General features: G+C 36.4%; 1 protein-coding gene across 9 annotated transcripts in view; it reads right to left on the reverse strand.

Moving 5' to 3' along the window:
• The window catches only part of DLG2 (discs large MAGUK scaffold protein 2), a 1,243,318-nt gene that overhangs the window by 607,448 nt on the left and 618,690 nt on the right, over positions 1-17,180 (reverse strand). For all 9 annotated transcript variants that reach the window (XM_028126804.1, XM_088018006.1, XM_088018004.1 and 6 more), the window contains one exon: positions 624-748. In XM_028126804.1, coding sequence (XP_027982605.1) covers positions 624-748 — 125 coding nt within the window. The remainder of the gene's footprint in view (positions 1-623; positions 749-17,180) is intronic.

Raw genomic sequence — 17,180 nt, forward strand, 5'->3', positions numbered from 1 at the left:
CTACGACTCTATGCTGAGCTCCATCTACATACTTAACCTCACATGTGGTCCTCATCCAAGTCAAGTTGGTTTCTCTCTTTGTTGGGATAACTTGTTCTTTCTCCCTCTGTGTTCTTGTTCAGATTTATGGGGCTAGTGAAAATCTTAATAGAATCTTCCTACGGAATAGTTTTTAGACTCTCTGTTCAAACTCCTGGAGAAAGCCCTTATAAATGGTTGCTGAATCTATGAATACACACAGTATCTATACCATTGCTTTATTTGCTAGTACTATTTACAGAAGATTGTTTTTTGATACATTTTATTATTTGCTCACCAGCTCTGAGTATTATTCCTTCCAATCAGAATGAAGACCCCATGGAACACAAGATTTATCTGCATACTCTCTCCTTACAGAGCCAGACTGAATGTTTAACGTAGTGCCCGTCAACAAACACAAATTAAATACTAGTTGAATTTTAGTAAGTAATAAGAAATCTGCAGTCATTACAGAAAGCTTGCTTTGACAGCCATTTCTTTCAAGTACAGAGCTTTGTAAAATTATTATTCTCCAAAGGTATAAACATGTCTCATTGATGTGGCAGATTTACTTTCCAAATAATTCTAGCGTTTCAGAGCTTTACCTGAGTCTGCCATCCTCTGCTGCAGCACCACCCGGTATAATCTTCGTAATAAATATGCCAGGGTCATCTCCAATGTGGGGATTATCTGTCCCTCCAGCAATACTGAATCCCAGGCCAGAATTCCCCTGGAGAAACAATAAGTAGACATTAAATGATATGGCTGTCACCTAAACCTAGTTCCCCTTGCACTCCGAATTATCATCTTACTACTCAAATGGAAATCAGGTGATAACAGTCTTTTATACAAAGCTATAAAGTGCACTGTCAGCGGACAAAGGAAGGTCAGGAAAACACTCAAGTTTGTCTCTGTGTTGCAAGAATTTAAGGGGTCTTAATTTTCGCTTATTCAAAGGGCCTTATATTTTTGCTTTTAAGAAAAAAATGCAAAAACATTAGTGTCACTTGTAAAAATTATACATGCATATGAAAAAGAATAAAAGGAAACCAGTTACATGAAAACTGATTTGGTAGAGTAGTGAAATTTGGCTGTTTTAATTTTATTTCTAGTACTGTTATGCATCAAATAAATGTGTTCCTATATAACAAGAAGCTTTAACTTCAGAAGGCAGGTCTCCCTTCTAGAGTTATAATAAATGTGAGATATTTTTCAGTAATAAACAGGTTTTAATTTGCAATAGATATTGACAAGGAATGTATTACTACTGCGGCATGTAAATGTGATAGTTTATATTCTAATAAAGCTTTCATATTTACTCATGCAGATTACAGTAATTGACATCCAATGTATATATAACCTTTTAAATCTGTATGTAAGGCATAATTAAAGTCTCCCCAAATTCACAAGCCATCTAACTTAACGTATTTATTATTTACATATTTTCCTTTAATCTACATTTCCCTGGTTACCTTATGTTTCCATATTATGTTCTGATGGTTTTTTCTAATTCATATTATATTTTAAGCCATATCCATACACCTAGGTAGTGTTTATAATTATCCGTTTTAAATGGTTAGATACTATTTCATCAAGGTCATAAACTATCATTTATTTAACCAGTCCTCTATCACTGGGTATTTATTTTCACTACAACCAAGATAGCTTACTAAATTTACAACTACTTGATTAATTTCTGCTCTTGGATAAAAAGAGATGAAGACTAAGAATTTAGTAGTTAATCCAGAAAAATTAATTAAGACACTCAATTAGTCAGAAAAGTTCAGTATCAAGATAAGATCAGCTATAACTTGACAGTTATATCACTACAAATGTCAAGGTAATGTTTAGCAATTTTTATTGACTGAATAATAAAAATTCCAGAAAACTGATTTCACAATTGTACATTTATGTTGAAAGGCTGAAATTAATAATTCAACCATTACAACTAAAATCCCATGTCTTTATACTTCTGACATTTCTCTAATTCTGTTTTTCTTTGAAAAAAAACAATGCTCATTGAACAGAGATCTTACTCAGTAGCAGTCATGTAATCATAAATTTATTTAATATTTGTTACACACCAGCACTGTGCCTGGCACCAGACTACGTTCTGGGACTACAGCGGTGAATATGTCAGTTGATGAGGCACATGAAGATGAAGGCAGAGTGTAGGAGTGGCCAACAGAAGGAAGCATAGGGACTTTTCCTGAAGGTGAAAAGCAGCTAGTAACTTTTAAGGGGGTCAGGATGGGAACTGGGGTGGAGGACAGAATGTTCCAGTCAAATGAAGAACATATGTAAAATCCCTGAGGTGAGAAAGGGTATGCCAGGTCCAAGATATAGACAATAAAGCTCGAATGAAGAAAACAAAATGAACTGGATGAGATAAGTATTTACCATGAGTGCAAGTGAATCTATTCTTGGCTTTAAGTACCTATTGGTAAGATTGGTTGAGTACTTGTTAAATGTAAGGCTACAGGGAAGCTAAGACTAGAGAGAATAAGACCAGATGATTTCTCCCTTCATGGAATCCAAGAAAGAGCTAAAAAGGCAGTGATAGTCTGGCATCTGGTAATCAATACATTTTCACTGTAACATCAACTACATTGTCATGTATATAGTTACCAGGATAGCATTTAGGTGACTTATGGGCAGTTTCTCTAAGATCTAGGGGTTTTGGAAGGAAAGAATGGGAAGATGAGTATCTTCATTGTAATTTGGGTCTAGTTCCAAGAAGATCAACTGGAGTATATTGGTCTTACTAGAATCGGCACCTCAGAGATAATCATTTCCTAAGTAAAGGGGTAGGGAAAGAGGCAAGCACAGACTGGGAGGTACACAAATGCTTTCTCCTGACAATATCAATATTTTTGGAGAGGGCACTCAAAACTTTGCCATTTGAGAAACATATTCATTATCTAGCTCTTAACCTTATCTTCTTCCTTTCTAGCTTTACACTTTCACCCCCAGGAATACTCAGCTGAGCTGCTGGCCCTTTTCTGCACAGTTGACACTATGACTCATCTCTTGGCCTTTACTCATGCTGTTTTCTCTACCAGAAACTTTCCACGTCCCCTTTGCCTGGCCCAATTCTTCCCATTATCCAAGACAAGGCTCAGAAGGCCTACAGAAAATATTAAATGATCATTTCAACTCCACTTCTCTGGGTAATTCAGTCCTCTTTTAAGTTTTTAAAGATTTCTGTGCTTCCCCAAACTGCTAGAACTCATACAGGAATTCAGTAAAGTGGCAGGATATAAAATCAATGCACAGACATCAGTGGCATTGCTATACACCAACAAGAAGACAGAAGAAAGAGAAATTAAGGAGTCGATCCCATTTACAATTGCACCCAAAACCATAACATCCTTAGGAATAAATCTAACCAAAGAGGCAAAGGATCTGTACTCAGAAAACTATAAAATACTCATGAAAGAAATTGAGGAAGACACAAAGAAATGGAAAAACGTTCCATGCCCATGGATTGGAAGAACAAATATTGTGAAGATGTCAATGCTACCTAGAGCAATCTACACATTAATGCATTCTCCATCAAAATCCATCCATTTTTTTTCAAAGAAATGGAACAAATAATCCTAAAATTTGTATGGAACCAGAAAAGACCCCAAATAGCCAGGGGCATGTTGAAAAAGAAAAGCAAAGCTGGCGGCATCACAATTCCGGATTTCCAGCTCTATTACAAAGCTGTCATCATCAAGCCAGTATGGTACTGGCACAAAAACAGACACATAGACTATGGAACAGAATAGAGTTCAGAAATGGACCCTCAACTCTATGGTCAACCAATCTTTGACAAAGCAGGAAAGAATGTCCAATGGAAAAAAGATGGTCTCTTCAACAAATGGTGTTGGGAAAATTGGACAGTCACATGCAGAAGAATGAAACTGGACCATTTCCTTACACCACACACAAAAATAGACTCCAAATGGTTGAAAGACCTAAATGTGAGACAGGAATCCATCAAAATCCTAGAGGAGAACACAGGTAGCAACCTCTTTGACCTCAGCTGCAGCAAGTTCTTCCTAGAAATATCGCCAAAGGCAAGGGAAGCAAGGGCAAAAATGAACTATTGGGATTTCATCAAGATAAAAAGCTTTTGCACAGCAAAAGAAACAGTCAAAAAAACCAAAAGACAACGGACAGAATGGGAGAAAATATTTGCAAATGACATATCAGATAAAGGGCTAGTATCCTAAATCTATAAAGAACTTCTTAAGCTCAACATCCAAAGAACAAATGATCCAATCAAGAAATGGGCAGAAGACATGAACAGACATTTTTCCAAAGAAGACATCCAAATGGCCAACAGACACATGAAAAAGCGCTCAACATCGCTCGGCATCAGGGAAATCCAAGTCAAAACCTCCATGAGATACCACCTCACACCAGTCAGAATGGCTAAAATTAACAAGTCAGGAAACAATAGATGTTGGCGGGGATGCGGAGAAAGAGGAACTCTCCTATGCTGTTGGTGGGAATGCAAGCTGGTGCAGCCACTCTGGAAAACAGTATGGAGGTTCCTCAAAAAGTTGAAAATAGAGCTACCATACGATCCAGGAATTACACTACTGGGTATGTACCCCAAAGATACAAAGGTAGGGATCCGAAGGGGTATGTGCACTCCGATGTTTATAGCAGCCATGTCCACAATAGCCAAACTATAGAAAGAGCCTAGATGTCCATCGACAGATGAATGGATAAAGAAGAAGAATGGATAAAGACACACACACACACACACAAACACACACACTGGAATATTATGCAGCCATCAAAAGGAATGAGATCTTGCCATTTACAATGACGTGGATGGAACTGGAGCATGTTATGCTGAGTGAAATAAGTCAATCAGAGAAAGACATGTATCATATGACCTCACTGATATGAGGAATTCTTAAACTCAGGAAACAAACTGAGGGTTGCTGGAGTGGGCGTGGGATGGGAGGGATTGGGTGGCTGGGTGGTCGACATTGGGGAGGGTATGTGCTATAGTGAGTGCTGTGAATTGTGCAAGACTGTTGAATCACAGATCTGTACCTCTGAAACAAATAATGCAATATATGTTAAGAAAAAAAAATAAAAGAAGAAGATAGCAGGAGGGGAAGAATGAAGGGGGGGAAATTGGAGGGGGAGATGAACCATGAGAGACGATGGACTCTGAAAAACAAACTGAGGGTTTTAGAGGGAAGGGGGGTGGGGGGATGGGTTAGCCTAGTGATGGGTATTAAAGAGGGCACGTTCTGCCTGGAGCACTGGGTGTTATGCACAAACAATGAATCATGGAACACTACATCAAAAATAATGATGTAATATATGATGATTAACATAACAATAAAAAAATTTAAAGAAAAAAAGAAATAAAATTAAGGGAGAAATGGACGTCACAAAAAAATAAATAATCAGAAATGTGTATAAAGATTTGTGTTCAAAGCTTCATCACAGTATTGTTTTTAATGTTAAAAACAAAACAAACAACTCACAACCTGAAACAAACATTCAAATGATGGAGAAATGGTTAAAAATACTCTGGTACATCTATCTGAATGTAGGATTATTTTGGAGACATTAAAATTGTGATAATGACAATAGGAAATGCTCATTATATAAATGTGAGAGGAAAAAAAGTATATGGAATTTTAATTACAGTATGATCATGGGTGACACTGAAGATATTAAAAGCAAATGACTTACTTTTAATGAGAAAAATATTAATTACTAATTAGTAATAGTAAAAGTGTTTAATAATTCAAACTAAGAGGGAGACTTTTTAAAAAATTATGAAGTTCTTAATAAAATACAATAAATACCAAAATACTAAAATTCTCTCAAGGACACTAACATTTATTGCATATTTATTCTGAGCTAAACACTAACCTAAGGTTTTATAATCTCCCATTCAGTAGATACTATTTCCTCCTTTTTATACATTAAAGAACAAACAACAAACAAATGAAAAACCCTGAGGCTGAGAAAAGTGAAGTAACAGCTAAACACAGAAAACAAGTAAACAGTGGATTTCAGATTCAAATCAAATTCGTTAGGCTCCAAATATCATTTTCTTTCCATCATATCACACAGCCTTTCCTGGGTTGACAAAAAATAATTTGGTGGTGGATACATAATAAAAATGATCATACTAACAAACCACTATTTTGGATTTTTGAAAAAGGTCTAAACCACTCATATCAGTATTTGAAAATATTTTTAAAAATTTTTTACTTTTTTTTTTTTTTTTGGCAGGGCTTGAACTCACAACACTGAGATCAAGACCTGAGCTGAGATTGAGAGTCAGACGCTTACCCGACTGAGCTACCCAGGTGCCCCAGAAAATTTCTAATGGAAAAGCATGGATTTGGGCCATTCAGACCTGGGTTTGAGTGCCAGCTCTGCACTTGTTAGCTATTTGACATTGGCTAAGTTTTTAACTTTGAGTCTAGACTCTTCATCTGTAATATGCAGATAATACCTACTTCACAGTAGTGTCAGAAAGATGAAAGCAAATGACGTGTATAAGCAGAGTCCCGAGCACAGATCCTGGTACATGGGAGGTAATCAATCATTACTAGTTCATTTTCTTTGGTTTGACACATAGTACTGTTAAAAGGGTCTTTATAAGTTGAGGACAATATGGGAAAATAGAAGTCAGACAGTGTGTTCTTTCATTCATGCCTTTATTCAACCAACAAGTATTTGTTGATGAGTTTTAACCTACACTTTTACTATATGTTATTTCTTTTGGTAAAGATAATTTAGCTAAAAATTCAGAATGTGGGGAAAGGGATGCTTAGATTGGCAGTCCTGAAAATTGTTAGATAAATAAAGGCTAGATAAAGACTCAAACTCTTTTAACCTCTAACAGCCATGTCCTGTTTTGAATAATACTGAAATTTTATATATCCTGTTACTGACTCCAAGAATCCTATACACCCCCCTCATTCCAGGAGGATCTATATGTTGCTTTAACTCTTTGCCAAGAATCATCAATATATAGGTCTATTTTCTGCACAGCTGCTCCAGCAATGACATTTGTTTATTTTTATTTAATATCACTTATACTACAAAATAATATGCATATTGTTTTTGGATATATCATCATGCCTCAGCTTCTAATCTGTAAGTTTCTGATACACATCCAGATTGAAAATTACTAGTGTAAAATGTGACTAGTAATTAACCACAGAATAGTGAACAATATTAGTAGATAGAAGGAAGATCTCAAAAAAGGCTAAAACAGACAATAGCAAATTAAAGTAATCCTCAAGCTATATGGCAGGAGAAAAATGTCACTTGACAGAAAGGTCCATTGGTTAGCAAATAATCTTCCAAATTGTCTTGGAAGATATTTTATTTTAGGCAGTGAATCTGGAATGGTACAAAGAATAAAAAGCTGTCTTTTTTCATAGATATTACTTTTTAAAATCGTTCAAAGTTTTTCTCATATCCACATTCTATAACATACTGCAATATCAAAAGATGAATGGCCACAGGCCCATTATTAGAGTATAAAGATATGAGTGTAATTCAGACATTTCTAACTACTCTTGCTTGCAGTTATCTTCATAAAGACTTTCCTCCTCAAAAAAAATGTTTTAAGATGTTATCTAACAATCCATGTATTTTTGAATAACATTCTTAGTCTAGGGATAAGAGATGCCTGTTTTCACTTACTTATAACTTCTAGGAGTTGCATTTAGGATTTGCTGCTGAGGAACCACAAGGAGGTCTGTGTTTGGGGACTGGTAACTGGAAGAAAGTGTTTTCAACGGTTAGGGGTGTGTGTGTGGAGAAGAAACAGTTTCAATAAGCAGGAGGAAAGAGAATGCTAGTTTACATTAGGCCAAAGAACTCATGATAAGTAAAGGGGTGATAGGGTAAAGGTAGATTACTATTTTCGTGAAATAGTTTTATTCTTAGGAGAGACACATGGTAGTGTCTGATGAGAAGGAGGCAGGAGCAGAGGAAAGATTTTAGACGGTAGAAGGGAGAGGACTAAACATGTCTGTGGGCTGAGGGAAAGTAGCCCCTGGAAAGGAGACTGAAGGTACAAAAGAGAAGGGGAGTCCATGGGAAGCAAAGTCCTAAAGAAGGATGAGTAAGAATAGGGTCTAGAGTCCAGATTCTTTGAGTCCCTACCATAAATATTGGCTAAATATGTGTGGTATAACCACACAAAGGAATACAATGGTATTATGAGATGAATATATTTTTATAATACATATTTAGGTAAAGAAAGAATACAAGATTTACATTTTATAATATATATGCCTAAAAAAGTTTGAAAGTAAATTCACCAATATATTAAAGTTGCTTTCAATGGATATCAGAATTATAGATCTTTTTACTTTTGTCATTTTGAGCAAGAACATCTTTAATTTTCCTTGTAAATATATCTTACTATAAACACACACACACATACATTATACTCACAAAACATGTTTAACAAAAGAACAAATGGCAGTTTGTTTTTTTGAGATAGCATACCTCAGCCTTGGGTGGGAAGAGGGATACTTTTCTATCTGGGATAAGAATGATCAAATTACTATAAAGTTAAAGTGTTATTTTAAGGCAGAAGAATTTATAAGGTCATTTTAAGGTAGAGGAGAAAAAAGCTGAAGGAGTTCTTAGCTGATAATGTCTTTGCCTTATACATTTAGATGTCAGGACACCAAAGGGAAAGTCTAGAGTGAATTTGGAGATTTACATAAAGCAGTAAAGTATTGGAACTGCACCTGCGAGGCAAGAGAGACACGTTAGGATCAGTAGAGGTTTGTTGAGAAGCAATGAGGTGGGACATCATCAGTATAATTATGGGATTTTCTCCCACAGAGCTTAGTAATCATGAACAGTGGAAAGGAAAGGTATGGTTGCTTTAGGGCTGAGGTTTGTAAAGCAAATGTGGTTAACTCTCAAAGGAATGAGGAATGCAAATCAGAAAGGATAGAAAAGGAAGAGAAGCAAGGAATATGCTCAGCCGGGAAAAACAGAAGTGGGTAAAAAGATTGAGATCATGACAAGGTCAAAGTACAGATTCGTGGAGAACAGAGGATGGAAGAGGGACCAGCAGGCTGTGAACACTGGGATTTCCGGGCTCAAGATTTCAGGGATGAAGTGGTACTCACTGATAGTCATGTGACTGTAGTAAAGGTTACGTGAATGCATTAAAGTGATGATCAAGTCAGAGTACTTTGTGGCTGACACTGAAGTCTCCTTGGAAGATAGAAACAAAAAGAGAGAAGAAAAAATGGCCAAAAATGTTCAATGAAAGTGAGCAAAGAAAAGGTAGGGGTAGAGATAAGAAGAGGGGTAGAATTGTGAAGCAGTATGGCAGTTAAAAGAGTTACAAGTAGAGGCACAAAATGTACCAAGTCCTAAGAAAAGAAAGTGCTTGACTTGTTCAAGGAACCAAAATGAAGCCAGAAGAGCTGTAGATTGGTTAGGTAAAGAAGGGAGATGAGGTTAGAGAGGGTAGCAGGGATCAGACACTGGGGGTATAAGGTTTGTGGATCATGAAGATTTAAAACAGGGAGTAACATGGTCTGATTTAGTTGCTGTTTAAAAACATTGGAGAGAGCCAAAGGTGGGGACAGGAAAACCAGTTGAAACAGCCCAGGTCAGAAACTGATGGTGGCTGGATAGCTGGTAGCAATGGGGATGGCAAAATTTGAGACATGATTTGGAGGTGGAATTGACAGGATTTATTGATGGTTGGAATTTTCAAGGAAAGAAAATAATCAAAGATGTTGCCTACCTGGGCAGAGATGTCCTATGTCATCTCTATATGAGATGTAGAGACTGTGATAAGGGCGGGGAAACTAGGTGGTGAGAGGTAAATCAAGTTGTAAGTTTGAGAGATCTATTGGTATCACTTGTGTGGTAGAAAAAAAAAATACTGAGGTCTTGAGAAAGAATAATGGTAATTGCTAGCACTCATGGATTGCTTTCTACATGTCAGGCACTGTGTAGACCTTACAACTCCCTTTTTAAGGATAGTTAAGGTATTGGCAAGAGGGCGCCTAGGTGGCTCAATCAGTTAAACGTCTGCCTTCGGCTCAGGTCATGATCCCAGGGTCCTGGGATTGAGCCCTGCATCAGGATTTCTGCTCAGCAGGGAGTCTGCTTCTCCCTCTCCCTCTCCCCCCTACTTGTGCTCTCTCATGCTATCTCTCTCAAATAGATAAATAAGATATTTAAAAAAAAAAAAAGATACTGGCAAGAAAATAATGGTGTTAACTGCAGGAATATCAGGAATACATGCCAGGTACAGTTATTTCCTTGGTCCCCACAACAACTCTTTGAGGGTACATGCATACGTTTTCTGAATGCCAGACCTAGAAGTATGGGCTTTCCTGGAGAAACCAGGTTTTTGTAATAAGGAATGACATGATAAATGTGATATTTTACCATGACTAATTCAAGGACAGTGTGCAGGCCAAATCAAAAATAGGCTTAGTGGGATGAGTCAGAAAGCAAGGAGAGTAATTTGGGATCAAATACAATATTTGAGTTATGAGTTCTTAAGATCTGATTTAGGATGTTGTCAGTGACACTCAACTACAAAACTTCCAAGTAACATCTCTCTTGTGCCCTGCAATCGTATTTAACTGAAATGCCATTAGAAGCTAATATACACATCTCAACAGCTCCAAACATTGTTTCTCAACTTCTTCATATTTTTCCAATATAAGTCGGTAACAATGGAGTCCCTCTCTTGTACCCCTATTATGCCATTTATTTCCAATGACATTTCTTCTTGTGTTTTCTGAAAACTTCCAGAACACTTTGTGTATGAAAACTAAGAAAGAAATGGAGAAGCTCATGAAACACTCTGTTACCACATCAAGGAATCTGAGTCATCCTTGATTCCTGCCTGCTCATCAGCCCTTATATTTTACTAAGTATCATGTCTTGTTAATTCTACCCCTAAAATATCCTCAAATCCATCCAGCTCCTCTCAACTTCTATCATCACTGCCCCAGCTTAGAACTTCATCAGTTCCCCTCCTTGCTCTTCCGGCTTACAGCCCTAACTCACTTCACTCTATTCTCATGGTCAAATATGCTCAAAATAACAGATCTCAAATGCAAATAACTATGAAGGCAGGAAAGATATATAGGAGATTATAAATGGGCCCAGGAGAGGTAAAACGACAGAGCAAGAGTGTGGTTAAATGGCATATGATCTTTGTACTGGGAATAAAATAAGAAGTGGGGATTGAGCATATATATATATATCTTATCTAAAGGAGAGAGATACTCTTTAGCTCTTATGAATGGTTGCCATTCTAGAATGGGGGTCTAAAGTTGGGAGATTGTTCTCCCCTCCTTACTGAAGTCAGAAATCAAAGTAAATCTTTGTAAATCTTAAGTAAATCTTAAGTAAAATATCATTTTTCAATGTTGGAGAATTATTAAATTGAAATATATGTACATGAGCTCTTGGTCAGTTATGCTCCCTGTAGTTGGCAGCTTGTGAGGCATATGCCATGGTTGTCACACAGGTCAACATAGTGACTAAAGAAAATATATCCACAAACCAGAGATATGATCCTAGGGTAACTGTTTTTTTTTTTTTTTTTTTTTTTAAGCTGCTCACAACTTTCTTCTGTATACCCCTTGGCAGCATATAAAGTGAATGCCTGAAAGTGGTTCCTCACTTTCCCCTTCATCCTCCTCTGTATTATTCTGTGCTGGGTCACAATTTTATTATTACACACCGCACATTGTATTGTACTTGTTTACGTGTTTATATTCTCTGTTCTACGGTGAGCATCAATTCAAAGTATCAAAGCTGAGTTATATATTTCCTATGCCAGAATCATGTAGCACCTATATGTGAAAAGAATTGAATAAATTTTTGCATGAACTAAACTGACCTGCTTCCTCTAGCTAGAATAGTTCTTCTCTTCTTGTTGAATTACCATTCAAACATCAAAATTCATCTCAAATGCTATCTCATATTTTCTCCAATTGCTTCAGGCAGATGTGATTGCCCTTTCCTCTGTGATTCCACATGACTTCATTCATAATGTGAGTAAGACCATGAAGTTATTTATATATGTGTCTCTCTTCCTTTAGATTCTTAGCATCTGGAGGACAGGGGCCACACTATATTTGCATCTGTATTTCTAGCTCTCCATCCAATTCCTACTGACAGCAACTACTCAATAAATGTTTGCAGAGTTAAACTAAAATGGAAGAGTACTTGAAATAATTTGTATGAATAAACTAAGAAGGAAAGGTCAGGTGAAGGGGGTATTTTGGTTTTAATGTAAGAGGCCTAAAGTTTGAATCACCTAATTCTGCATTTGTTTATTTCAGTACCAATAACGTGCTCAACACTGTGTCAAACTGTGCTAATAAAACACCAAAAAAAAAAAAAAAGATATCCTTCTTTTCAAGGAGCTTACAGTCTAGTTGGGGAGATTTGCCATATATACAAGACCAGTGTGGGTGTGGCAAAATATTTCAAATTTGTCTTTGGCTCTTCTCTTCCTGGACATTGTCAACAATTATGTGCTAAGTTCTGTTGATTTTATCTCTTGGGTACTTCTAATTTTTACCCTTTTATTTCTATTCCCACCGCACCTATTCTAGCTAATTTCATTTCCTACTTTCCAGGATATTGCAAAATGCCATGAATGATCACTTCATACACCACTTTTGATTCATTGTATTTCAAAAGTGTAATTTTCCCATTTTCTCTGAAATCAACATTTTGCATCTTCTACATTTTTCTATTTCAAATCTTTGAAAACCATGAACTGTTGACTAAAACAATCTTTTCTTTTCACTCTTTACAGAACCATGAGGATTTAAAAAAAATACTTATTTCTAGTGTTTCCTGGAAGTATTAATAGATACTCACTTGCTACTGCCATAAAACTCTCCTTTGAAATGATAACTTAGAAATAACCAACTGTGACTCTGGCTAAACAAGCCTTTCTTGTTTAGCCCTACCTAAGCAACCCCTACCTCTACCTGTACCTCTACCATTCTTGACTAGGCCAAGAGGGATGGAAATAAACAGTAGCTATCCTCCATTAGGCATCACTGTCTTGGAATGGATTAAGAAAACAAGCTCTAGAATCATTCCTGATGTGTTTAGATCCTAACTCTATCATATCTTGGCTGTCATCCTGAACAATTCTCTGAAGATATAAGATCAAAAGTATTTTTATAATAATGAAGTATTATTTTCCTTTGTCATTGCATGTACCTTTGCACTGATAGTGCGAAAGCAATGGTGGGTAAAACTCTTGGTGCCTTGGCACAAATTAAGGCAATGGCACAAAATTCTACTGGTAATCATTGAATTCTTTATTAACCATACACTCACGAAGAAAAAAGGTTAGCTTTATTTAAGAATATCGTTTATGAAACAGTGGAAATTATTATTAATTTAATTATTTTATGTAATTTATCTTGACTTTTGAGTCCATAAAGTTGTAATATTCTGCATGATGAAATGAGAGACATGCCTACTGCATTCTGCTGTATATTGCATACAATTTTCTCAGGAAAAAAGAGATTGTGCAATCATTTAGGTTGCAAGCTAAACTGACCACATTTTCATTGAATATCATGTTTACTTGAAAGAATAACTGACATATAAGCTATGATTATTTAGTCTTGGGTATTTGTTAAAAACTTTTTTTGAAAACTAATGAAGTGAATTTGTTTTTCTTTCAAGGAAACATCTGAAGGCATTTGCTGTCAATAGTAAAATTTGAGTTTTCAGGCAAACGTTAGAATTTGGAAACCTTGCATCTGCTACCATGAGCATGACAACCTTCCAAGACTTAAAGACTTTTCTGATGAGATGGGTGGTAATATTAACAAATAGGATTTTTTGATATTGCATAATGAAATATGGCAACATTTCGAGGGTCTGTATAAATATTTTCCAATTGACTAATATATGACATTACAAATCCATGTATGTGGTAAAGGGTCCTTTTTTTTTAAAAGGTCCATTTAAAGTATAGATAGATGCATAAATTTTAGCATAACATAGTACAAAAAGTTCATTGAAATGGTTTCAGATTTCACATTGCAATTAACCTTTACCATTTGCCAAATTTTAGTGTAGCGTCAAAGAAGACTATCTGCAATTATCTGAAAAGGCTATAAAAACATTTCACCTTTTTCCATTCACATATGTGAAAAAAATCACATTTTCCTCATTTACTTCAGCTAAAACAACATGCATAATAGATTAAACACAGATGAAGATAAAAGAATCTGGATATTAGATTAAGTCAGACATAAAAGAAATTCAAAAAATGTAAAATAATGCCAATCTTCTTGCTAATCCTTTTGGCTTTGATAAACATGGTTATTTTTTAACAAAAAGCTACCTATGTTTACATGTAATAGATTTATTATTGCTACTTGTAAATTACTTAATACATATATTTTTAAATTCTCAGTTTTAATTTCTAATCTAATACATATTGGTAGATAAAATGGATATAAGCAATATGGAGTCATCATTAATTTTGAATGAAAGAGATCCTGAAACCAAAATGTTTATTAAGAACTGCTGTTGTAAAATTCTGAGATAATTCTCATAAAGAACTTAACCTTGTACACTATAAGGACTCCAAAATTGCCAATAAGCCTATTATATACTGAATGCTCAGTAAGTGTTAGCCAGTATTAATAGCTTCTTGAAACCACCCTGGGTTCTCATCTGTGAAAGAAGACTCAAAATGAAGTCAGCATTGCTAAGAAAATCACTCAAAGTAGAGTCAAAAGGACATCGAAGAAGTAGGGCCCATGCAATTCTCTTGTTTCAATTCTCAAAACACCATGAACTTTTTGACTTTTGTCAATTGCACCTGGACCACCTTCTCAAACACATCCTTCTACTCTGGACTGAAATAGAGATCATGAAAATTCTGTTGGCTAAATAACCAATCATGCATTAGATAGTCAGTTTAAATTCTGCCAGCACCAATCATAATTTTATGAAAACAAGTTATATAACCTCTTGGTTTTTGGCTTTATAAGCCTTAGTGCTCACAAGCAACTTGGAGCATACTTTTGATTTCAGTCAACTCTGTGCCTCTCAGATTGCAATCCCTAAGACCTTGAATAAATACTTTGGTTGCTTCACAGCCTCTTTTTCTTGGTCAACACATACATTTTTCTTATTATAAAAAAGTACATAAGGAGCTGAGAGGTGGCTGATTGCTCAAGGAGGGGAGGAAAGAGGTGGGTCCATCATCACTTAATATTTATCAAATTAATAATATTATTTACTACTTCAGGACATAATATAAAGGACCAACTCCTGAAGTGGAAGGAATTTCAACATGATGTGCTTTTCTGCAGCTGCACTGAGATTTTAAAAGCCTGCACAGGCTACTTGTTTGAAATCTGGAGCACAAGCTCCCTGATGCCTGGTGTGATTTCACATCTTTACACCAAGTATATCATTAGTCAAAGGCTTCTTAAAGCTATGCTGAGGCCATAGCAGGCATTTTTATTCCATTTGACATAGACATGGACCATTGGCAGTGATAAAGATTTCAGAGCCATTTTAAATTTTGTTTATTTTTAGGCAATGCTATTTGCAGAGTCTGTGTCTTTTACTAAAAAAAAAAACATCATGTATACATTTCAGAGCAAGTGGAGATAAGCATTCCTTTGGGTCAGGAGGCCAAAGTCCTCTCAGCCTGCGTTGTCACTGATCTGTTCATTGAAACAACCATAACTTCAAAGTGCTGCCCATGCAACCTAGACCCAGGAAACAAATATTTTCTTGAAACAAATGGACTCACAGGTATAGGTTGGGAGAGGGGAGGTGCAGGTAGGGAAAGGCAGGCTGTGTGTACTCCATTCCCCTTGGTGTACTTCTGTTTTCTGTGTAACATTGAGGCTTTACATTAATATCTAAATGCTATAGCTTTTATAGGGGGCAAAATAATTTTAAGTCCCATGAATACTTGTGTCCTCCTGACTTTCTGTTTTACTTTCCTGCTCCCTCACTAGGCTCCAGCCATCATGTCCCCCTTTATGATCCTCCCACCATAAATATTCAAACTCAATTTCATTTCTTCCTTGGGGGTTTTGTGTTTGCTTTCATATTTCCCTCCAGGATTTTTACATCTTTGTTATTCAGAAGTCAGCTCATGTGTTACTACCTCAAAGGAGGCTGCCTTGACCACTAATAAACTCCTCCCCACCCACACTCTATAGCACTGCCCATCTATTACCCTATTCTCTTCATATCATTTTTTTGCCATCTGAATTTATTTTGTTTGCTTATTTATTAATTGTCTGACTCTCACTACAGTGTAAGCTCCAGAAGGCAGGGACTCTTCCGTTGTGTTCACCCCTATCCTGTATTCTCAGTTCCTAGAACATGGCCAGGCACATACATAAGCATTCAGGAAATATGTGTTTAAGAAGTGAGTAACTCAATCAATCAGACACTGTAATACAGTGGAAAGAGTACAAGTTTTGGAACTGAAAGACCTGGTTGATTCCTGACTTTACTTACTAAGTGTATAACCTTGGGCTGGTTCCTTAATTCCTCTGGGTTTTAGTTTTCTCATTTCAAAACAGTGACAGACTGTTGCGAATAATGTTTTCATGTGTAAAAGCATCCAATATTGTTTGACATATAAAAGGTGCTCAATAAAAATTATATCCCTCCCCCACCCAGCCTGGATACTTGTTACCTGCATGACAAGTAATGCTTAAGTCCTTGATACCACAGAATTTACCATCTTGTGGGGAAGCAGGATATATAGATATAGAATGATATTGAATGTCAGTATGTATTAAGTGCCAAAGGAATGTCAGAGGGAGAAAAGAAACTTCCATTGGGTCCCTACCACCTAGAGAATAAAGGCCAACTTCATTTAGAGTAACATTTATAGTGCTTCATGATTAGACTCCACTTTGCTTTTCAGCCCCCATTTCCCACTGGTGTCCTCCAGCTAAAAGCCACCCTAATCAACTCCACTGTATGTATACAGGCCTGAGAAACCTTGCAGCTTTGTTTGCTGGCTCTCTCACTCCTTATCTGAATTCTGCTGGCCCAGGGCCTGGAGTAATTGTCACCTGCTCTGGGAAGTGATCTCACATCAACCCAGTCCTCACAATTGGAAGAAATGGTCCCACTTCTAAGGT

Source organism: Eumetopias jubatus, unplaced genomic scaffold, assembly GCF_037043125.1.
Source record: "Eumetopias jubatus isolate StellerSeaLion01/CBP00866 unplaced genomic scaffold, mEumJub1_p1.0 scaffold_13, whole genome shotgun sequence".
Classification (NCBI taxonomy): Eukaryota; Metazoa; Chordata; class Mammalia; order Carnivora; family Otariidae; genus Eumetopias; species Eumetopias jubatus.